The 26,047-nt window shown below is 33.7% G+C and overlaps 1 protein-coding gene across 1 annotated transcript in view; it reads right to left on the reverse strand.

Annotated features, from left to right (window-relative positions):
* The window catches only part of KLHL1 (kelch like family member 1), a 385,159-nt gene that overhangs the window by 42,334 nt on the left and 316,778 nt on the right, over positions 1–26,047 (reverse strand). The window contains exon 8 of the mRNA XM_082700951.1: positions 4,232–4,394. Coding sequence (XP_082557077.1) covers positions 4,232–4,394 — 163 coding nt within the window. The remainder of the gene's footprint in view (positions 1–4,231; positions 4,395–26,047) is intronic.

A 26,047-nucleotide genomic window follows, 5' to 3' on the forward strand; every position in this document is an offset into this window, starting at 1 on the left:
TAATGGACTATTTCTTATAAATAAATATCAGGAAAAGCAAAAAGGCAAAAAAGACCTATGCTTTCTCACACAGGAATTATGAACATTAGCATCCAAGAAAAATATTCATTTCATTATGGTAAGTTTTACTATTTGTGAATAAATTTGCTTGCAAGAAAGATTTAAAAAAAAAATACTTAATGTTGAGTAATGTGAAATTTTACTCTTTCCAAAATAAGTGCTTTTTAAGTAAAAATATTGTAATGCTTAAAGAAAAATAGTTCTTTTAAAAGAAATGGTAAATATAGGAGAAAATGATTTTTTTAAAGATTTTATTTATTTATTTGACAGACAGAGATCACAAGTAGGCAGAGAGGCAGGTAGAGAGAGAGGAGGAAACAGGCTCCCTGCTGAGCAGAGAGCCTGATGTGGAGCTGGATCCCAGCACCCTGGGATCATGACCTGAGCCGAAGGCAGAGGCTTTAACCCACTGAGCCATCCAGGCGCCAAGAAAATGATATTAATAATACATATTCTCTATTGAGTAAAATGACCATATTAACACAAATGAAAAAACATCTCCTATGACTGCTATTCAAAGGTGTAACAGAATTTTATATGTATATAAATATATTATATATATTTATATATTTATTTATATAAATTATAATTTAATTTATATAAATTATATATAATTATTTATCTAAATTATACATTTATTTATATAAATTATATATAATTATTTATATATATAAATAATATAATTTATATAAATTATAAATTATATAAATATATATTATATATATTTATATATGTTACATATATTTATATACATATAAAATTCTGTTATACCTTTTAATAGCAATTAAATATTATATATTTTTATATATATATATTTTTTTGTAACAGAATTTTTAAGAATCTGTTGAGAGGAGTGGGGAATGGGATGTATCTAATTCACATAGAAACAATTATAAGAAATTTCCTTTAGATAATTTTCAAATGAGATGAGATGGAAGGAGGAGCTAAGCTTCAATTTCCTCTTCTGACAAATTTCCATATAACTAGGAAGCTATTGAAGAGCACCTCTGACCACTTTTTTTTTTTTTTTAAAGATTTTATTTATTTATTTGACAGACAGAGACCACAAGTAAGCAGAGAGGCAGGCAGAGAGAGAGGAGGAAGCAGGCTCCCTGTTGAGCAGAGAACCTGATGTGGGGCTCTATCCCAGGACGCTGGGATCATGACCTGAGCCGAAGGCAGAGGCTTTAACCCACTGAGCCACCCAGGCGCCCCCTCTGACCACTTTTTACATAGCACTCTACCACTGTGCATTGAAGAGATGCATATAATTTTAACTCTTTTCACTCTCCTACACATGGTTTTCCAAAGCATCAGTGATGGTAGGACTCTCGATTTTTCTTAACTGTACCCAAAAAGAATCCAACAGGAATGTGTATAGATATTATTTGATACTGAAGACAATACTAGTAGAGATTTAGAAAGTTTGATACATATAACTATGCTACAGAAATGTAGCTTACCAAAAAAAAAAGAAAATAAGAAAGAAACTGAATCGACAGGTAGCAATTTGCTTTGCCTTTCCATGATTCGGCTCCATCTTTCCTTTCTCATCTGATATGAAACATTAGTGGCTATGGATGTTAATTTAACTTCAAACAAAATATTTGAGAGTAGGATTTTGAGGACAATTAAACACACTGACCATGAGAGAAATTAAGACTTAATGGCTCGTCACAGGACAAATCACAAGGAGTACATAGAAAACAAAACAAAGAACAACAGAGCACAGGTAAGAAGAGTCTTTGCATAACATAAGATCATCTTACTACTTAAGCAATTGATACTTTTTAAAAAAATGTGTATTTTATGACTTGTGATTTCTAGGAAAACTACGTAAATTGTGTTCTAAAAATAATTTAAGAAAATATTTCACTTCATGATACAAGAATTTTTAAAGATAAGATGATAAGACAGCACACTCAATTGAAGTAGATGGATATGAAGTAGATAGGAAAGAAAGGTGTCAGGGTTATCAGATAAGGAAATTTAAAATACAAAAAACTTAAGTCTGCATTGGAGATAATAAAGTCCATAAACAAAATGGCAATGATTGAATTTGTGATATAGAAAAAAAAAATCCCAGGTTAAGTGGTAAAGAAAATTACTAGAGAGAAAAGGAATTTATGACTGTGGAACACACACAGAATCACCAACATTAACGCATACTAATGGGAAAGGGAACAATTTTTTAAAAATTCTCAATACATAAAAACTTTCCTAAGTAAATGAAAGACCTAGTTGAGTTTATTAAAATGGATCTCCAAGTATTAAGTTAAAGAAAAGTAGCCATCAGATTGTACCCACCAGCATTTTCTTGAATTTCTTTTTTTTTTTTAAAGCATACATTTCAAAAAGCATACATTTTGAAATTTTTTAAAAGATTTTATTTATTTGACAGATTGAGAGAGAAAGAGAATACAAGCAGGGGGAGTGGCAGGCAGAGGGAGAGAGAGAAGAGACCCCCCACTGAGCAGGGAACCTGATGTGCGGCTGGATCCCAGGATCCTGGGATCATGACCTGAGTTGAAGGCAGACACTTAACCGACTGAACCACCCAGGTGAACAACATTTTGAATTTCATGATGTATATTTCAGTTATTAATCTGTCCACACATTCTTTCACATTATCTCTTCTATGCTGTACTTTTCGATGTTGGGCCTGCAATTCTGCAAGCCATTTTTCTGATTTGTCACCTGGTTCCATTTTGGCAGTAATTCATGCAAGAAAGAAATGAAAAGACTATGGGCTAGGTCTCCCCTAGGAGAAGAGTCTTGCTCCTTTTTGTTTTTTTTCATGTTCCTAAGAGAATCACCTCATCCTTTCTTTTTGTATCCACTTGGTGGTTTTTAACACTTACAAAAATGAGCCTTATTGAAACCACTCAGTTGGCATTGAGATCATCCATCTAGCAGTTTTTCTTTGTCTGAGATAGTGTTCCTACCAATCCTATATCATAAATGTATCAACTAAAGGAAATAACTCCCACCCCAAGTACTGAGGAACAAAAAGAACAGATTATAATAATTAAGATTTTGAAGTTTGGAGGAGGAACTTGTGTTGTTGAAGCCCATACCTCTGCTACTGGGCCACTGTTTAGCAAGAGTTGGTGTTTGTGACAGGAAAGAGGGACCCTTACACTGGAACCCTGAGGTCTCGGGAGAAGGGGCCAGTCTGCTGGTGCTGATGGTTCTGAGAGGTCTCAATAAAACTGCCAAAATGGATGGGTTCAATGCCAACTGCAAATGCAAAGGGACTGAGGGGGTAGAACTTGCCATATTTGAGGCTGATGCGAAGAGGAAAGAAAAAAGTGGAGTAGGCGCAGGCAAGATCCAGTGGATCTCTTTTGGTGAAGATAGGCTCTCTATTTGGTTTGCAAAGAGAAGACCTTGAAGAGAAATGACCTTTGATCTATATTTGTAAAACAATTGTTCTGACTGCTTTAGCAAATGGATGGTAGGAGAAAGAGAAGTAGGGAAATCAGAGTGGAAACATTATTGTTTCAGGACCCATGTGTTACTAACTTTGTTTAGGGGAGGAGGGTCTCATGGGATTAAGACGGAGTGTATTTTGTCATCCCTATAGGATATGACACAATGTCTGTCTGTCATACTGGAATAGAGACAGAGATGGCATCTAGTGGCTAGAAGCCCAGAATTCTGCTGAACATCCTGCCGTGCACAGGACAGAGCCTCACCTCCGGTAAAGGATTATTTGGCTCCAAATTTCAACAGTATTAAAATGAAAAATTCTTGATTTAGGATGATAGAAATGGAAATGGTGGAAAGTGGACACACTAGTATAATCACACAAAAAATACATACTAGGCACCAAACATTTAGTAGCATTTTGAATGCTCCTCAGATAATTTTACCATAAAGTATGTAAATATGCAGATCTCCAGTGGAAATAATTTTCATGAAATATATTCGATGCTGCTTTAACTGGCAATTAATGGGGAGTTTTAGTTTCTCTTTTACATGGTGAAACAACCAGAAAAATACGCAGTCTTGATTTGTCAGTTATCCATGAAGACTGAATTAAAGAAAAAAATGGCAATCTTAAAATATTTGAAGAGCTTTTTATTGAGTCAGCTTACTAAAATTTATTTTAAAAAGGATACTTACTCAAAGGATACTTACTCAGATAAAAGAAGAAAAATCTACTCACTTGCCATTCAATGCTGCCACACCAACTGTGCTTCGGGCAATGGACATACTGGCTACAAATGTCCATTGCTGACTCTGGGGGTCCCACCTCTCCACTGTATTCAGATAACTCCAGCCATCATGGCCTCCCACAGCATAAATAGGACCTTCAAGTACTGTTACACCTAAAACAGGAGAAATGGAAACTGAATGGATTGACTGTTTCTCAGTGAGATTTAAAAAATCAGATTAATAGCAAAAACTGTGGTGCAATTCAGAGTAAGCTCTAGCCCTCACCCAATAGCAGTGGGGTAGAAACTATTTACTATTATTCATACCATTTGTTAAAGTGGCAAAAATTTAGAACCAAAAATTAATATGATCTAGATGCTTTATAAAAGAAAATGATTTTCCTTATTTAGGTCTCTAAGAAGAAGTAAATTCTAAAAATCAGAGATGACACATATTGTGCCTCTACTTTTGAAGAGCATTTCTACACTCCAGCTTAAAGTAGTTTATTTTCTGTGTTTTGGCTTCTTAGTAACTTCATGATAAAGTTAACTAAAGGTTATGATGCATTTCATATTATAAAGATTTATTTATTTATTTATTTGACAGAGAGAGATCACAAGTAGACAGAGAGGCAGGCAGAGAGAGAGGGAGGGAAGCAGGCTCCCTGCTGAGCAGAGAGCCCGATGCGGGCCTCGATCCCAGGACCCTGAGATCATGACCTGAGCCGAAGGCAGGGGCTTAACCCACTGAGCCACCCAGGCACCCTGCATTTCATATTATAAACTGAGATCACTAAACATAGGTAATTAAATTAATATCGAGTCATCAATAGAAGCGATTATACATGATTATAAACACACACACACACACACACACACTCATATATATTGCTTTTCCAGTATACCCACTTCTTTACAGATGAATTTTCTTAAATGCTAACATTTGCTAAATATTTAAGTATCATGTTAATATTGGCTGAAATGATTTCATTATATATAGAGAAATTCTGATGAAATTTCCTCCCAAGTTCAAAGTCTGATTGTCAAGGGCTTTGAAGAGTCTGAGATTTTACCTTACTTGCCAGCTGCAGAGTTAGACTGCCATAAATTTATGGATATTGGTAGAAAACATGAGACTCTGGGTCAGAGGGGAAAGGTAGTTCATTACTTGTACCACCTGCAATAGTATCATCTTTTTTTCTTTTTCCTTTTTTTTTTTTTTCGCTTGCTCATCAAGCCCTGATTCCAATAGGGTGACCCAAAGAGGATGACCAAAACGGCCCTAACATTTCCTCAGCTTGACCAAAATTTAGACAGGATTCTTCTTGCTTCTAGGGCCCCGACCTCATTTTCCTTAGAGCATTTATTTTAGAAAATGTGTAATTGCACGTTATTTCTCTGTCCTTTCTAGATGGAAATCTTTTAAAAATGCCTCCTGCTCATGTTACAACCCAGGACTTTTTCCTCAAGGACCTGGGAATTATTTCTTTGAAATGTAAGCATCAAGAAAGATATTGAGAGCCTAACTTCAGTCGGTACCTTGGTTCAGGTTGTAAAACTTGTCATGAAGATAGAAAATTTGCCTTACCTTTGGATAAGGCCAATTAGCAAACACAGATTGTCCATGATCCCCTGTGCCTACCAGAGCTCTTAAGAAAAACTCCCATTTTGTTTTGGTGAGGTTGAGTTCAGCCGCAGTTCTGGCCTCTCTTCCATGTTGCAATAGCCTTGAATAGTCTTCCTGGCTTGTTAAATTTGTCTAATGCATTTTTTGCTTGAAAAGGGTCAGTTGGAACTTGAACATGAAGTGGATTGTATTACGAGAAAGGAAATAATTTTCAATGAGCAATAAATGTACATGCCTATTACTACAGAAGGAGACATTATCTTCACACGTTTAAGCATGCCTGCCTTTCACTTAGGAAAGAGGAACCCTATCATATTAACATCCTTTTGGGCAGTTGGTGCCTTGCTTGAAAGTTGTGCAAAAATGTTAGAGACCCATGGAGAATTGTCTTTCAACACAAACCTGAAAATAAATGACCCCGTGTTCATTCATCCATTTACTCATTCTTTTGAATGTCTGTCATGTGTCAGGAATTGTTCTTAGTACCACACGAGGCCAAAAACACAGAGGTTAACAAGGGAAACAAAATCCATTCCTGTGCTGAGTTTATATGTACTGGTCAACGAATACGTAACTAAAATAGACTAAGTACATTATTCACAGTAAGCAAGTCCTTCATACATATTTTATAATTTAATACAGGATACTGTATTAGAATATCAAATGGCTCAGATACATATATTTAACTTAGGGATGCTATTGTACACACACCAGTAATAGATATCCATGTGAAGTATAGGGTTCTGACTTAGTGATTGCCAAAATCGAAAGGCATAGACTTTGGATGTTGATTTTTCTCTAGATAGCTCAAAGTAAGAGATAGGGCTCAGAAAGGATGAATAAGTGTTAAATATTTGGGGGCAATTTCCAAAGGATATGGATATATCTTATGGGCTTTTTGTAGACATATGTATAATCATTCACGTGTCTCAATAATAATTATATCAAGATAAACTTTAAACATCAATAAAGTTTTTAAAGATATATCTATCAGAAAGGGCCAGATGATTATCACAAATCTAATGAATTTGAATTTTAGGGACGCCTGGGTGGCTCAGTTGGTTGAGCAGCTGCCTTCGGCTCAGGTCATGATCCCAGCGTCCTGGGATCGAGTCCCACATCGGGCTCCTTGCTCCGCGGGGAGCCTGCTTCTCCCTCTGACTCTGCCTTCCACTCTGTCTGCCTGTGCTCGCTCGCTCTCTGACAAATAAAATAAATAAATAAATAAATAAATAAAAATAAAATCTTGAATTTTATTCTAAGGACAGAGGGAAATCACTGAAGTGTTTATCTGTGAGGTATATGATCACCATGATTTTTATTTTGGTTGTGTTGTAGCAAATGAATTGGAGTCAGTTTAGGTGGCAGTAGAGAGATGATTAGGAGGAAATTGCGATTATCTAAAAAGGAGAAAATGGTGGCTTTAACTAGTAGGTTAAAGAGTAAATACAGAGAAGTAGAAATGTATTATAGTAGAGATTTATTATGGCTCTGGAGATTTATTGCTAGAACATGCTAATGGATTGGATCTGAGTAATGAGTAAAAAGGACAATTCACAGATAGATAAATTGATTGAAAAATTTGAGAACTATATTTTGAAGATACCATGTTTGAGGAGACTATCAGACATCTAGGTGGAGCATTTAAAAAGGCTGCTTAATATACATGTCAAGAGTTCAACTCAGTTCAAGTATACATTTTAACTTTTGGACATACCAGCAATGACATGGCATTTAAAAGCATAGAATCAGATAAAGGTCAGTTAAGTAAATAGTATTACGAGAGAAGGTAACAGAGACCAGAATCTAGCCCTGAGTAGCTTCAAAATCAATTAAAAGAAAAGAGGATGAAAGAGAGAAGAAATGACCAGACAGGTGGAAGGAAAGCCAGAAACTTTCAGTATCTGAAATCTAAGAGTGGAGAGTATTTATAGGGGGAATGGGGTAATCATCCACTTGCATATTTCTGACCAAATACAAATAAATTTCTATTGGATTTGGAAAGATGGAGTTTATTGTTCACTTTCAAAATATGTTCTGGAGTATTACAAGTTGTAATATAACCTGATAACTACTTAATCAAATAGTCTACAAAACTCATTGATCTATGATTTTTTTTTTACTATTTGAGATTATTTGACTTTATGAATATGTTTCAGTCCTACAGTGTAACATATATAAAATGCCACAGATTTATGAACTCTGGATGCCTTACAATGTAATTTGCATATTTTTTGCAGATTTGATAAAGAGTAGACCAGAATAATTTCAAAATTGGAGTGATACATTCAATTTCTTCCTTATGTTTATTTGCCAAAAATATCTTACAGATTCAGTAAAGCAAGGTTAATAGTGTAAAAATATTTTTCTGTGCTTTGTTCAATAAAACTATTAAGCCTGCACTAAAAAAAATAGTAATTTAATTGAAATATTTTTTGAACATCTCAAGCATGTAATTGCATGATTACTTCTGATAAAGGATTTCAAAATGTCTTCTTAATGCTTTATATTACCAAATTGTACTTTTTCAAAATGCATAATTATTTATATATTTTACACTATAGGTATTGCACATATTATTCCCCTTAAGACTTCTGCTGTAAAATATTTATTAAAATTCTCCCATATAGGTTACCTGGCTGGCTCAATCAGTTAAGCATCTAAAAAAGTTAAATGCTTTTTTTTTTTGTCTCAGGTCATGATCAAGGGTCTAGGATACAGCCTGGTATTAGGCTCTGTGCTCAGTGCAAAGTCTCCTTGTCCTTCTCTTTCTACCCCTCCCCCATTCATAATCACTCTATCTCTCTCAAAAAATAAATAAATGAGTATTTTAAGAATAAAATAAAAGAAAAATTTAATTTTACTCACATAATTTACCTCATAATATTTATTTTACTACTTCTCTATCAATACAACCAGACACTTAATTTGTTCTCCTGAAAAAGAAATTATTACTCTTCTCTACACCTATTAATATCATCCATTTAAAGTATTATTAAATTTATCTGAAGCTCTAAATTTTTCCAAATTAAAGATACTACATTTTAATTAAAAATTGTGATAACATAAAGCCAGTTCTTAATATTGCTTTATTATTGCATTTTTTTTATTAATATAATTTTTTATTTTTTATAAACATATATTTTTACCATTAATTACATAACTGGAAAAGCATTTGCTTGTAAAAAATGAGATTTCCTTTTGTCTATATAGAGAATATTTATTTTAAGTGAATATTAATACATTTAAATTTCTTTTGGTGTAATAATTGTGTCAAATAAATTACTATAATATTACTAATTATTATTGTTTTAATATTCTTTTCTAAGCTGTTTTTAAAAATCACCATCAAGGATATAGTAGCACCTAGTAAATACTTATAACTAACGATTAGGGTGATTTAATTCTAGTATTATCAAATAGTTTTACTTAAGAAACAATGAATCCTTAAATAATAGTTCATTTAGGGATTTTTGTTCTGTGCAAAAAATTAAATGAAAACAACATACATAACTGGAAATGGAGAAATAGGGAAATAAAATTATAAATATTTTATATACATTACAAAATTTTCTCAGTGATATTAAATATAAATGCATATACATATTTATGTATATGTACGATATATGTATGTGTGGATATATATATATAGTCTTTGTGAGAATTTACCCAATATTATATATGCATATAATATAATATAAAGTATATACAAATGCTTTCTTATATAATTATGATGTAAAATACTAACAGGCTAATATATGATTTTTAAATGTTGATCATAGGCAGGGCAAAATGGACTATGTTGTATAGGGATATTTTTCATGCAATCCTACAAAATCCTGTAGGCTTAAGATACATTTTTATTTTTCCTTGATCTGCCAAGAAAACACACTTTGTACTAGTGTATTGTATCCATTCTTTCTTTATCTGAGACTGTGATTGTCAGTCTTGGCTGTCCACTGAAATAATCTGGAAACTTTTGAAAAAATACTAATGTCTGAATTAGAGAGATTCTTATATGATTGGGCTGAGAGGATGCCTAACCAAAGAGACATTTCCAAGTTTTGTAGGGTGAAAACTTGACTGAATCCTCAGTCAAGATGGATAATGACTGCCACATTATAAAATGAACTAGTACTAGAACCATTAGGCAGAAAGTCTCCAACCAGTAATCTGCCTACCTTATAAGTTGCTAGCATCTTTCATTCATGTTGTGTGGTGTGCTTGTGTGTTGGGGGTGAGGGGTTCATACAGAATCAAGGTTGTCATGGAAGTTTAGTAGTCGGCCAACATCCACTTTTACTACTATGCTATTTTCATTTCTTGGATTCTTTCATCATTCATCTCCAATATTTATGGTATAACTCCTACCAGTTCATTTCCTCACAGAGTGCACTGGGAGGGGGGGAGGTGTAAATCAATGAAGCCTGCAAACAGGTGTTCCTTTAGTACCTGTCCATAGGATGAAAGGAATGCTTCTTTTCCAGAGTGAAAAAGTGATGACTGAGCTAAAACCCAGTGAAATATTAGGATTCATTTGGGGGTTAAGGAATTCTAGGCAGAAGGAACATTGGTATGCAGGCGTACCTGGTAGTAGGAGTATGTCTGAAGAGCTGCAAGAGGGCCTGTGTAGCAAGAAAACTGGAGAGTTAAGGGACAGGCAATGTGGTATACTGTAAGCCTGAAGAGTTAAAGTACCACACAATGTGGGGCCTTATGCACCAATAAGAATTCTTTTTTCTTTTTTTTTTTTAATCCTAAGAGCCATGTGAAACTACTGAATTTTTTTAAGCAGAGACATGATGAAACTGCATTTATGTTTCAAAAAATTCCCTATAAGATATGGTGTGGAGAAATGAGCATGGATGAGTCCACAATAATGTATGTGACAGATGAGAGTCTTATACTGATGTGGTAGCAGTTAATAGAAGAAAAAAATGAAAGACTCAGGAAATATTTTCAAATGAAGATGTATTGATTGGATCCTTTTCCTAATATCAATTCTTCATCCATTCCATCAACACATTCTGTCTGTTCGGGGTGGGGTGGGGGGAGATAAAGAAAGAAAAAGAAAAAGAAAGAAATGAAATGAAATGAAAATACATCCCCGTCATGTGATTTAGAAATGTTACTTAGCCTCTTGTACCTCAGTTTCCTGATTTGTACAATGTGATGGTACATCACATCACATTGGTATGAGATGGTACCTAACCCACAGGGTTGCTTCAAGGACTGAATGGAATAATACATGCAAAGCACTTAGAAAAGTATATGGTAAATAGTTAGCCTTATGTAAGCATTCAGTATGATGAAGAATAGGGTAGCAATGTATCAATACCCTAAGTCTTCTCATCACATATTAGTCTATAATATCACAGTGGGGATGTGGAGAAGGCTTGTGAAGAAATCAGTTAAAGTCTTAAATAGACTCCACTATTCTACCTTGTTACTATTACTGAGAACTCCATCTATGTTTGTTTCCTTGTAGGCCGTTTAAAATACTGATTGAAAACCTTTCACAAAAAGTACCCTCTCTAAATATTTTCTCAACGAATATATGTTTCCTCTTATGAAAATCATTGGGATGATTTCATGTAATACTTTGTCATTGTCGAAAGTAGCAATGTCGTACACACCCAAAAATAGGCAATCACAATAGATTTTGAAGTGCTATCCTTCTAAATGCCAGCTTCCCTTGTAGCGAGGCACTGTTGGCTTTTAAGGCAAAAATTACAATTGAGGTAATACAGGAAAGTGTTATAGAGGCAGTAGGTTGTAACGGGGTGATTAGAGACGATATCACAGAAGATGAGGCAAGTGAACTGTGGTTTAAAGTTAGCTATAATTTTCACAAACACAGATGCAAGACATTGTAAGAGAAGAGAGTCACTTGAGCATAACACAGAAGTAAAAAGCAGGCTCTGAATGGCAACTTTAATCAGTTGTTAAGCCAACCATAAAAATGTGCCCACCTATAATTGACGATTGACCGCATCCACAGAGGCCACACTTCTTTCCAACCATTCCCAGACAGGGATTGTACATGGTGAAGGTGCTAACACGGGCCCCTTCCCGCAACACATGGGGCTCTCTGTATCAAAGATCTGCCTGTGGGAGTCTCTCTGGGGCTGGCCAAACTGTTTTTGGAATAGGGTTGCAGTCTGAGGCTCTTTCTACCCAATTCCCATACTCCTTCCTCCCCTATTTCCTTCACAGAAGATAGGTCAAACATGATGGTCTGAAATCTGTTTCACCCTCTGGATTTTTCAAGGCTATTTTCTCCAATAAACCTCTTGAACGGCCAATCCCATGCATTATTGACATCTGATGCTTAGTGAACCCAAACTAATGCTGTTGTTAAAAGAAAAAAAGTTGTAGATAGAGTTGAAAAAAAAAATGTGGGATGGGGGCAAGCAGGATATAGTAGGCAGTTTAAAAAGTATTGATTTTATGTGAGGCTCTGAGGAGGGCTTTTATACAGAAGAGTGGCATCATTAGAATTGTATTCTAATTAGATTACTCTAACCCCAGTTTTTAGATCATTGTAGGGACTATGTGCAGAGACAAGTGATAAAGCCATTAAAAATATCTTTCCCACTATCCAGATAAATGTAAGGAAGATGCCAATGTGTAAATATGGCCGTTGATACAAAATCAGAGAGATGGGACACACATCATGAAGGAAGTATTGAAAGAGCCAGGAGTAGATTTTATTGTTCAATATGGCAGACAAATCAAGAGCCATCCATTCGGCAAATAAGAATATCTGTTGAAATTTTTCACAACAGAATCTGAGAATTTAAGATATCCTATCCAACCCTTGGCAAAGAGATCATAAATTCAGTTGGTGATGTTAATATCTGAGCAATTGTCCGACTCAAATATTGCTCTCTAATGCATCACAGCCAGGGTCGACCGAAACACACACAATACATTTTATTGTGTATGACAATATCAGCATCTTGAGGTTTCAAGCTCACTTTCCTTAATGACGTAGAAATACTAAAAAATAAATGTTCCGGGATGATACCCTTTAGCTGCTCTTCTTTAACGAATGATAGGATGATTAAAAAATAAATGAGACTCGATGTAATTTTCAGGACAACCAGTTTCTCCCAGGGTGCTTGTAACTATTCTCAAAGATATATAGTGACACACAGGATATTAGTAATGAACATAAAACCAAATATGTATAATCCAAATTACATAAAGTGCCAATATACTTCTTTCCTCATTTGTTTATAATTTGACAAGGGACAGGGACATACCCAGGCTTAATATACAGGCTTACCTAACACCTGCCTGGTTATGTGTTAACACCTAACACATACTTAAAGTTCAAAACATTTTGGCAAATGAACGAATTCACAAATTTGGTGTACTATGAAAATTTCCACTGTTGTCTACTTTCTGAATGTTAATGTCTTGCATTCCCAAATGGACTGTAAACTCTCTAACAACAGGGTCTGTGTTTTATACATGTGCTCCCCAGAGCACCTAATATAACACTGCCAGTGTGCACCAGCAGCCTTTCATATTGCAGTCTTGTCTTCTTCACAGTGCCCCCCTGAAAAATCATGCTAACACCAACATGCTCAGGCGCTTTCTTGCTAATACACTTGTCTTATGGACTCTGCTGTTGCACAGTGACTCTCCATCGCCTGGCCTCATTCCACCAGTCCAGGCTTAATTTCATTGCATTCCCAAATCCCTTATCATTCGATGTATTATCATACCCATATGTTTCCCGAACTTTTACATTCTGTACCTCAGCTCGTTGGATGAAATTCTGTTCCTTTCAGATCTAATGCAAATAGGAAGCGTTCTGTAAGATTTCCCATGCTTTTAGTAAGATTCTGTCCCTCCTTTACCCATGATTCTGCTAAACTTTATTTAAATCCTCGTTCTGAGACACAATATGTATACTAAATATCTTATAAATACATAATATCCAGATTACTTATGAAGTACCATTATATGCATTTCCTATTTTAATTATATTCTACTATTATGTACTTAAAATATGATGGATACCAATTAGTAAAGATGTTCTATATTTGTATTGCTTTGAAGAGTAATGTAAAAGAACAGCACTGTGGAAATAATTAATTTCCTAAATCATTTCATGCAATTCTTTCATTGGGATTATCTTGTCTCACTTTTATGTATAGCCTATTGATTATACCTCATTGATTATGTTTCAACAACTGATAAATTAAATAAAGTTGGGGAAATGACTCTGCTTTCATGTTAAATGACAATGAAGCATGTTGGTAGAAGAAAGATCATACATTTTGAAGGTTGTTTGTATTAAGCTTAATCATTTATTAGCTCTGTGATTTTGTGAAAATCCTTTAACCTCTTTGACTCTCACTTTGTTAATCTTTAAATTAGGGATATGAGCTCTTCTCTTTGGATTGTTCTAAGCAATAATTAGCATTTTATTTTAAATCTCATAGTATATATGGCAAACATTTCAGAGCTGAGTTATTATTTTTGTATTTTGTACCTGTGTTTTAAATGTTGAAGTCTACTGTCAAAGTGATAGTCCTGGTAGAGAATATCAATTTTCAGGAGATTCTAGGTATAATGTGGAAGTATAAAAAACAAATCAAGGTGAAATATTTCACCAATGCTAGCCTAAATATATTTGTATCTAAGTCAAGCCTTATTTGGAAGTTAATTTTGTAAAGGGAAATGTTTTTGGACTATGGTTACTTAACAAAATTCTCTTCTTTACTTCCAACTCTAAGTTTTTGCTTCTGGGAGGTAAATAGGTGATGAGATGCTCAGGCTACAGGGTAGAAGTAAGGCTGTAAGATTGTTGAGCTTCCACAATGTGGGCTGGATAAGTTTCTGGGAGACACACTAGAGTCCACTGGTAAGAATCATCAAAGAGCAAATCCAGCAAAAAAGTTGGCATCGTAGACATTGATCCCTAAAGAGAAGGCTGACATTTGTTTTAAATGACTTTTTGGATTTCCTTGACTTTGGCTTCCTAAGAAGCCAAAAATGTGTAGAACAGATGGCTTCAGTCTTCTGAAGTTGGGACAGTATGAAGACTGCAGAACAGGGACCCTCTGCCTGTCCAGAAGCCATTACAGAGAACTGATGGTTTCACTGCTTCTTCACAACAGACCCCATGAGGTTTGAATGCAAGTTGCCTTTCTCACGGTCTGTAAGAATTCCATCAATTAGGGCACTCCAGTCACCTAAACCTGAGACACAATGACCTTATAAATAGTAGTTCTTAGATTAATCAAGGAAAAGTTAAAAAATATATATAAATATGTATTTTAAAGATACATAATATGTTGAAATTATAATTATATATTAATATATATTAATATATAACATATATTATCTATCTATATATGTATTTGCATAAGCTCTACCTAGAAGGGTTGTGGTAAAATTGGCTTGAGTTGAGGCCCAGCATCCATAATTTAAAAGCTGCCAAGATAATTTGAATATGGAGCCAGCACTGAGAATTGTTGCCACAAGGGAAAAAAGACACCAACTCTAGCCCAACTGTCAGAGAGGAAAACTAGACTAATCTATAAACCTTCTCATCTAAATAGAATTGCAGAAGAACTGCCAAATTGTTTAAAAGAAAGGAAACTCTAAGGGAATTAATTTGCAACCAGAAAAGAAAATTAATGGTGATTTTAAAAAGTGTTTTAAAATATATATATTATATATTTATATATATATAAATAATATATATATGTTATATATATGTATAATATATATGTTTAAAATATCTATTTTCTACTAAACAGTTATGGAAATGTATTTGGGCAGAATTATATTGAGATCCAAATGAGTGGCCTTGAGAAATATTGAGGAAGAAATAGCTTAAGGCATAGAACAAATATATAAATAGATGGGGACCTGAAATAAAATAGACTAGAAAAAAAAATCCAGAAGGATAAATATGTGAATAATAGCAGTCCCTTGAAATAAAAGGGGACATGTAAGTGTTATAATTTTTCATATGCTAGAAGAAAAATTTCCAGAACTGAAGAAAAAAATCTTGATACATAGATTGAAACATTCTTGAGTTCCAGATAGGATTAATGAGAAAACAAAAATTCACACTTGGACATATCTTTGTAAAACTCCTGAGCTTCTAAATATTTTACTTTGTTGGAATTGGGTGAGGAATTACAGGAGCAATAAAGTATTTTATTTAGAAAAAGTTGTCTTGCTAAAAAATATTTGATCTAAAATATGGGAGTCAAATACTTCTTTTTTTTTTTTAAAGATTTTATTTATTTATTTGACAGAGAGAAATCACAAGTAGACGGAGAGCCAGGTAGAGAGAGAGGAAAGGAAGCAGACTCCCTGGTGAGCAGAGAGCCCGATGCGGGACTCGATCCCAGGACCCTGAGATCATGACCTGAGCCGAAGGCAGCAGCTTAACCCACTGAGCCACCCAGGCGCCCGGGAGTCAAATACTTCTGATTAAAAAAACATCTAATAATAAATTAAAACCTCCAATTAACAAGAGTAGAGAGCATCTTCTAAATAACATCTTCTAAATCAATGGAAATACAGGATGGGTGAGAGGGAACATATTAAGACAAGAAGAAGGAGGAGGAGGCTGAGAGGGGAAGGAGGGGAAGCAAGAGGAGGAGGAGGAGAAGGAGAAAGAAGGTCAGTCTTCGCCTTGATCTTAGCCTCAACACCAACCACGAAAGGACTTGTTTTTTGAAATAAAATACAATTGTGAAATAAAATAAAATTTTGAAATAAAAAAGAGATTTTCAGATTAGGCTAACAAAAATCAGTCACATGATATTTCCAATAAGCACATATATAAAGTGATGAAAAGGGAAAACAAATTGATTAGCAAAAAAAAGAAAAAAAAAGAAAGAATGGGCAAATGTGAACAAAAATTTCTATTAACATTAATTTCACACAAGGATACATGGGGAAATATGATATGGCTTAATTTATATACAACTTATACAGAATTGATTTCAAAGTTCCCACAAGAAAAACCCTTTTGGATCAAAAGACATAACTAAATTCATAATGTAAAATCTATTAGTAATGACAGAAATGAGAAAAAATACAATTATAGTGTGAGATTTAAATATGTATCTCTTAGTCTTAGAAGGATATAGTAAAAAATACAACAATGTTTGAAGAACTGAACAAATTATCTTGGTTTAATTGGTTAGTATAAAGTATAGCTTATTTAAGTGGAAAATATACAACTTTCGGAGATAAAAAGTAAAATTTAATATATTTTCAAGTTAAAAAGCTAAACAGATTCCACTAGGGAGACATCATTAATAAAAATAAAATAGTTGGAATTAATGAAAGAGAAAACAAACCAACGTTAAGTATTATAGTTAGGTTCCAATGCTTTGTCTTTGAACAGATTGCTCAAATATTTTGATATTTGTGTACCTGATTTTAAAAATTGGGATAGCAAAAATTACCTAGATTAGGCATGAGGAAGAAGACATCATCACAGATGCATTCATCACCCCCAATGGTATTGGTATTTGGAGATGAAGACTTTGGGAGATGATCAGAGTAAGATGCTGCCATGAGGGCAAGGTGGTTACGATGAGACTGGTGACTCTCAAGAAGAAAGGAGAGAACAGCTGTCTCTAAGTCATGGGGAGACAACAGCAAGAAGGCAGCCATCTTGCAAGCCAGGAAGACGGCGAGCCAGCAGCTGAACCCGACCATGCAGGCACGCTCACCTCGACTCCCAATTTCTTGAACTGTGAGAAATACATTTCTGTTTTTCTTTCTTTCTTTTTTTTTTTTTTTTTTAAGATTTATCTATTTGTTTATTTGACAGAGATCACAAGTAGGCAGAGAAGCAGGCAGAGAGAGAGGAGGAAGCAGGCTCCCTGCTGAGCAGAGAGCCTGATTGAGGGCTTGGTCCCAGGACCCTGAGATCATGACCTGAGCCGAAGGCAGAGGCTTTAACCCACTGAGCCACCCAGGCGCCCCACATTTGTGTTTTTCAAATCTCCAAGAAAATGGTATTTTGTTTTGGCAGCCTGAGCTGACTGAGGTAGTATGGTGAAATTAAAGACTTAAAATTTAAATGATATACTTAAAGGAAGAGGCCATTCTTTATGCACTTACACTTGCCCACATTAAGTCAGAAAAGAAAAGCTGCTAATCATACACGGTTTGATAGCACTTAATGCAAAAGATACAATTATATATATACACAAAATAGAATGAAGGGGTCACAAGGCATTCCCCCCCTCTAAAACCTTAGGCATTTTGCTTCAGCTGTTCCATCATCAAGTTTACCTTGGTCTCTCAGGGAGTTTTAAGCTGGGGCTTCAGGCCTTTTCCCTGCCTTGGACTTTGAATAGAAATTCCTTGTTGAAAATAATCAACAGTTTACATTTACCTTGGACCTGGAAGATCTCCATCCTATTCTTCAAAAGGACCCTGAAGTACTTACACAAATCGATCCACACCTTTCCCGCAAACAAGCTGTCACCAAGTGATGCAATAGTAACAATGTTAGTTTATATTAATTTTTTGAAAAATCAGCCGAACACTATTGCCATTTTGGTTATGTGTTTAGGTTGACAATTGACAATGGAAAATGTTGTTTCTCTGCTATATACCATTCATATGAAAGGGACAATGATATTATTGTCAGGTTTTTCCTCCAACTTTCAGAAAAGAAACAGGAAATAGAATAGGTATGCCTATATCTAGTTTTAGTTAGTTATTGCTACATTGATTAATGACAAAATTATTTTAAGAGGTAATTTTGGAAATGAAATCAAGTATGTTATCCATTATTCTGTTTGTTTTATGTTTCAGGCTTAACCTAGAGTTATTTGCTTGAAGCAGAAACTTTTCTAACTAATTCATAATCTGGATTCTTTTTTCTTTAACATGTAGATAATTTTGTGTACCAGCAGGATAGTGAGGAAAAACACGTTATACATGATTTACACTCAAATTTTACACATTTACAAATTAAAACTGCTTCAGCAACCTGTCTTACACATTTTTAAGAAATATCAATCTATACTAATGTAATTACTGTCATTAATCTTTATGTTGAAGTCAATTTCACAGAATTTTAATAGATTAATCATTTACATACTAACAATACCCTTTTTTTAGATTTTTTTTTTTTTTTTTAATTTGAGAAAGAGAGCGAGAGAGCATGAGAGTGGGGTGAGAGACAGAGGGAGAAGCAGATTCCTCACTGAACAGGGAGCCTGATGCAGGACTTGAGGCCAGGACTCTGGGATCATGCACTGAGCTGAAAACGGACGCTTAACCGACTGAGCCGCCCAGATGCTCCATACTAATGATTTTAATGGGAGATTTGATTTATAAAATATCTTCTACATGTTCTTTCCTTTTGTTTTCTCCATCATTTAAATCTTTTTCAAATCTGACATATGTTGTAGTAACTAACTGCATTTACTGCAGTGTACCTATATCCTCCAATTGACTTCTGATGCTTCCCTAAGATTGAGACTAAACTTCCAGTAGCACAGACTATTCCTGTTCAAAAGCTTCAAAGATTTTCTGCTGTTGAAAAAAAAACTTAAAGAGAAACTTCATCATGTAATATAACAGATTGATCAGTATCTGGCCTTCACGTTTTGTAATTGTATCTACCACTAGTTATATCCATAAGTTTTTAAATCAGTGAAACCCAGTACTTGGTGTTTCATCTCTCTTCTGTGTGTCTTCTCTTTCATGATATTTTCTATATTTGTATTCTATACTGCAAAAGATCTTCCCCTAAGGTAACATATCAGAATTCTACCCATCATTCAAATCTCTGCTCAAGTCTTCAGAGATAAAATTTTTTCTTACCAAGCAACAAAGAATACAAGCTGGTTTAATAATTTTTTTTAAAAATGAAGTTGTATTTTTGTAGATTATATTAAGGAAATGTAGTCTGTATCTCCTACGAAATTTCAGTCTTTGTAAAAGTAGGTTTTGTTTTGTTTTGGATAAATTATTATACCTCACAAAGCCCCTGCAACCATGAGTTAAGCTTAGTGGACACAAATGGGTGTTCACCAAAGGCATGAGTGGATGAACCGTGGACGAAATAGAAAGAATGAAAAAATTGATTAATTAAGTGAACTGAAGCTCAGAATAACAAATTAATCTTCTTCATTGGTTTGAAATGAAGCATATGATGTTCCAGATTCCCTAGAAGTATGGAAAGGGTTGTGGAGTAGTTTGAAAGAAAATTAGAAGATAAAAGTATAAGAAATTTTCCTCTATGAGAAAATTATACTGATTCTTGCTCATATTTAATAGTAAGTAAAAGCACTACAAATAAGAATATAGGGTCTTAAATACAGAGAACAAACTCGTGGTTGCCAAAGAGGAGACTTGATGGGGGGGGGGGGTGGGCAAAATAGATAAAGGGGATTAAGAAGTATAAATTCCCAGTTATAAAACAAAAAAAAAGTCATGGAGATAAAAAGTACAGCATAGAGAATATAATCAACAATACTATAATAACAGATGGTGACTCTATTTATTGTAGTAGTAAGCACTGAGTAATGTATAGAATTGTCAAATCAATATGTTCTACACCTAAAACTAATATAACATTGAATGTCAATTATACTTCAATAAAAAAGAAATTCAGTGTCTTATTTAAAACACTGTACTTACTATGAATAGTAAGATGAAACAATATTATTTTTAAAACTGAAAAATGTTTTTCTCCATGATTTTATATAAAGTAACATAACTAATTATCAGAGTAAAGGAGTAATTAATTTTTGCATTGTAAATCAAAAATTAATCAAGATATCAACTTTTCCAAGTCAACATATTTTGAGTTATACTTGAATCATGGGGTTTTTTCCTGAATTATTTTTATAGAAGTTTTTAAAAGCAGAGGATTACATAGTTTTCTTTTTTTTTTTTAAACTTTCTACCAGAAAAACAGATAAAAAACACCTGCATTAGTATCTTGGCTAAAACAAGTGTCTAAAGGTTTAAAGGTGATATTTTATCAAGTATAAAGTCAAGACTAAGGTATTCAGGTGATTTCCAGACATCAAACATTTCAGTGCTAAAAAACATTTTCCATCTGACTCAGTCTTAGAGATTAATTTTTCCCAGAATTAAGCATAGTTTGTTTCTATTATACATTGACCTTCAGGTCATATAAAAGCCTCGTAATTATTAACAACTATGTGAAGATCCTATTTATACTTTGGTTAATTATTAAGTATTCCTTGATTGAACTGAGATATTCCTGAGTTTCTTGTAGGTTTATTGACTAAAAGAAAAAAAAAATGTTTGAACTTCAGGCACATATAGAAACTGACCAGGTATATGGTTCTCATTATAACAGAGAACTGACTTTTTAAAAAGTTTTTATTAATAATTCTCTATAACCTGTAACAGTATCTTAAATTCATTTTAAAGAGTTCTTTTTTATTCAATATTTTTTCAACATTTTACTTTCTTTAATCAGGTTTCTTAACCTGTTTCTATAGTAGACTGCCAGTTTTGAAAAAAAAATTGCAAATACATTTACATCTAAAAGTTGGATAATGGAATGTACTTTATTTTAAAAAATGTTTTGTGTATGTGTTTTATTTTATTTCTAATATGAGTTAACAGTGTTTCAGGTGCTTGTGGACAGTTAAATAAAAATGAATTATGACATAGCCTTATTCTAAAAGCTAAGAGACTAAATGTGGAAAAATGCATAATTAAATAATCATGGTCTGCAGTCATGGGTGCTATAATACATCCACTATGTACCTGGAGCCATGAGAGAGGATAATAGCTTCGCAAAGATGAGTAAAGGAAGACTTGACCTAAGAAATGGCATTAGACCGATCTGTTGAGGGATGAATAAGAATTCTTTAGTCAAGGAAGAGAGGATCAGCCCAGGTAGAGAAAACAGTTTGTGCAAAGTAGCTTTGCACAAAGTAAAGCAGGTTTTTGAATTTCCACCTTGTTATTTCATTTAGTGAGTGTGATAAATCTCCGGGTATGGTAGCAGAGGGTAGTAGGATTTAAGGCAGCATGAGGCAAATGCTAAATATTGGAGAGCAGTGAATGTCATGTTAAGGAGCTTGTTCTTTCTACACAAGGGAATAAACAATAAGATTCATATTTTTTTGTTTGTTTTGGTTTTGCTTTTGGTTTGTATTTTGAGAAGTTAACGTTGGAATTAGGGAGAATTAATTGAAAGGCAGACTAATATAGGTATTTCTCCTTCACAACAGAATGACATACAAGATCATTATCATCTTATTTATCCTAGACTAAGCTTATTTATTTATTTGACACAGAGAGAGAGAGAGAGAGAGAGAGAGAACAAGCACATAAGCAGGTATAGTAGCAGGTTGAGGGAGAGGGAGAAGCAGGCTCCCTGATGCGTAAGGAGCCCCACACAGGACTTGATCCTGGGACCCTGGGATGAGGACCTGAGCCGAAGGCAGTCACTTAACCAACTGAGCCCCCAAGCACCCCTAACTTTTTTATTTATATAAGTACATCTTCAGGGCATTTTGGGGGAAGCTGCGATTGACTGATCTCACTGCTAGAATGTCTGGTCATCAAGACAGTGCTAATCGGCGGCACCAGATGCTTTCTGGCTCTAACCAACCTCTTCCTCTCTGCCCCATAAGTCTCCACATCAGAGTCCCTGCAATTAATCAACACTGCCTGCACATGGATCTTACTCTTCTACCTCTTCTACACCTTGAAGAGTCCTGTTCTGTTTGGTTATTCTAGCTTGTTCTGTGTCTCAGCTATTTGACATTGTGTGCTTTTAGCAACTTCCTCAGATAAAACAATTAAAAAAAACAGGCTTTTTATCTTCTATATCTTATGACAACATTTTTAATTCATTATCTTCAAAATTGTTTAAAACAATAAGAATCCACTGCCTCAGTTTCCTTTTTTTTTTTTAAGTTTTATTAATTTATTTGCCAGAGAGAGATTGAGAAGAGAGCACCAGCAGGGGAGTGGCAGGCAGAGGCAGAGGGAGAAGCAGGCCTCCCGCGGAGCAGGGAGCCTGATGATGTGGGACTTGATCCCAGGACCATGGGACCAGACTAGAGCCAAAGGGAGACACCGCCCTTGTCTATCATTTCACGCTTGCTTACACTGTATCAGCGATTGACCTTTGTTATTACAGATTGATGTTAGCTGCTTCTAGTCAAAACAGTTGTAAAAGTCTAAAATGAGAACCAGATATACTTTCTTTGCCAAAAGGGACCACTAGCGAAAGAATTTGGGTGCATAACTTTAGATCTCAGTGTTTCCTAAATGTTAACTTGAAGGATTATATGCTATAAAATTATTTTGAGTGGTATTCTCTTTAACAATGATAATGCTATGACATGTTTCTTTTATTCCTTAACCAAATGATTGCAATATGGAAACATGTGAATCAAAATGTGTAGATATAATTTCAAGACAGCAAATTCCATTAAACTATTTTTATGATTTGTATCCCTGTCAGTCTTGTAAAACTTATAAACAAATGTTTAAATAAGGTAATATAACTGCATTAAGGCTGGGATCCCAGGAATCCATCATTTTATTGTCCTGGATTTGTATCGTTCACAGCTGACACTAGGATATGCTATTTTAAGAAGCAGCAGAGAAAAGCATGTTGATTTATTTACTATTCCCTATTCTGCTATACCTACATAGCTATATTCAATTAAAAGGAAACAAATGAAAATAAACATAAACAAAATAAACAGTTGTAGAAGTTGAAAATAACTGCTCACAAGTCCCTGTGATGTCATTTCTTGTTGAATCGCCGCCACCCCCAATTCTGGTTGCATACACATCATTCCATTACGAAGTCTAAAGGATTTGCCCATTGCCTGAGAGTAACTGTTTGACATGGAAGTGTTTTCTAAGCTAGAGCCTTAGCAAAGTATTAATAAAAAATATCTCTTAAAGCAGGGAGTTGGCTGTGAAAAGTTTTGAGTATCCTTATGTCAGTAAGTCAATTGCTTCAACTCTGAGCTTGTTTTCCAATCTATAAAATAGTGATAATGTAGTACTTAACCTCAAGGAGCTATTGTGAGAATTAAATGGGAAATGTACTTAAAGTGCTTGGGAGGGATTTTAGCACTTAGATTTTTCTTTGTTTTTAAAAAAGTGACTTGGTTTAATGTGATTTTATGTACTGCCAGTCAAATATAAGGTCAAGGTCAAATCTCTGTCTAGGAAGGAATAAAGAAATTGTCTGGATTCACATGAGTCCAATTGATTCTTGCACCATTTTTCTTATAATTTTCGCCCTTATTCTTCTTAATTATCAATTCTACCTATAATATTGACATTTTACACTTAGTATCTCTAATGTTTAGCAGCTATTGAGACTCAGCATCAAGTTACTGCTTGAGGATGTTGAATGATCAATATGTTTTTGTTCATACTGATTTATGGAATATGCAGCTAATTTATATTTGTCATGGTTGAAAGGAAAAATAAACCTCAACATTTATTTTGATTGTGTTATCTATAATTAACATGGTCTTAATGAAATATAAATAGTTAATAATAGAGGTAAAATGATAAGCTGCATTTTAGGAAAAAAACTAATGGGACTATTGTTTAAAAAAAAATAAAAACCTAAAGAAAAAAAAACCCAAATTATAGATTATAGTGTTTGTCTCTTTATTAACAAATAGTGTGAGAATTTATACATTCAACATGAAATAATGTACGAGGAACAATTTAAAGTTGCTTTATTCATTTAAAAAATCCAAAAGTTTTAATTCCTCACTGTCTCTGTGTTAGAATATGTTAGCAACTAGAGTACAATGTTTTTCTCTCTCTCTCTCTTTTTTTTTTTACTTTAGCCTCTATTGAGAGACCCATTAATTAATATCTGAATTATCCTTATATAAAGTAGCAAGTGGGAAAGTAGCTGCTCAAAAAAGAGTGGTTTGTTAGCTTTATTTTTTTTTTTAATTAAAAATTTTTTTTTTTTTTTTGTTTGGTTTGCTAGCTTTTAAACCCTCTAATCAGAAGCTTAGATTCAGGTGTGGACTATTACATGACCATCATCTATTTTAATCTTCTAATGATTTATTTAAAGATATTTCATAGACCTTTTCTGTCCTTTGGTTAAGCTAGTAGCCTTTAAGATATGTGGGCTAAGGAGGGATATTTTATAAGCACCCTGCCCTCATATCAATAGTTTAAATGACTCAAGAATAAGGTTATAAGATTATAATAGGTTGTTCAGTCACCCGGTCAATTTCAAGGATGTATTCAATTATAGCCAAATATAAAGATTCTATTGCCTAATTTAAACCACAGTTTTAGCTGTATTTCACTACAAAATACTGTCCTTTATTTAGCCTAAAATCAATTAGTGAGTCTAGGCTTGCTTCTTTCTGCTTCATTTGCAAATAAGTTTATATGTATCAGATTTGAACACTTTATTTTTCATTGACACAGACAGTAAGGTTGTGGGGAAAATAATTATATTCCACAACTACCTACAGCTACTGAAGGCTATGAATATCTTCCAAAGAAACTCTGATACTTGCATTTCAAAGTAAGAGTACTTTTATATGCATTTATATTATATATGTTACATACATTTACATATGTTTTATTATATATTTATTTATACATTTATATTACATATTATAGTTATAAATATATATAAAATTAATTTGTATTTTCTCAGAGGCTCTCATTATTTTGTCCCATTAGCAAGTAGACATTTTATGCAACACAGTTTTGTATCAAGGTAAATCTACTGTTACTTTTTAAATTTGAGAGCATAATAATATGCTTTCTTATAGAAAAGTTTTGAAAACTTTAATAGTGTGATGTATCTATTATAATAATGTATACATTTTGTTTATAAGTGTAGTATTTTTTTAATTTTTAAATTTAATTTAATTATTTAAATTTAATTATTAAATTTTTAATTCTTTTTAATTTTTAAATTTAAATATTTAAATTAAATATTGTGATCTATTTCCACTTCTTAAAAAATTTACTTTTTAAATTTGAGAGCATAATAATAAGCTTTCTTATAGAAAAGTTTTGAAAACTTTAATAGTGTGATGTACCTATTATAATAATGTACACATTTTGTTTATAAGTGTAGTATTTTTTTAAGTGACCCCCAAAAGAAATTTTCCTAGATTCAAAGATCAACAAATACTAAATAAATGAGGTTTTTGTTACCTCACTAAGCCTGAAG

Source organism: Mustela nivalis, assembly GCF_964662115.1.
Source record: "Mustela nivalis genome assembly, chromosome: 15".
Taxonomy (NCBI): Eukaryota; Metazoa; Chordata; class Mammalia; order Carnivora; family Mustelidae; genus Mustela; species Mustela nivalis.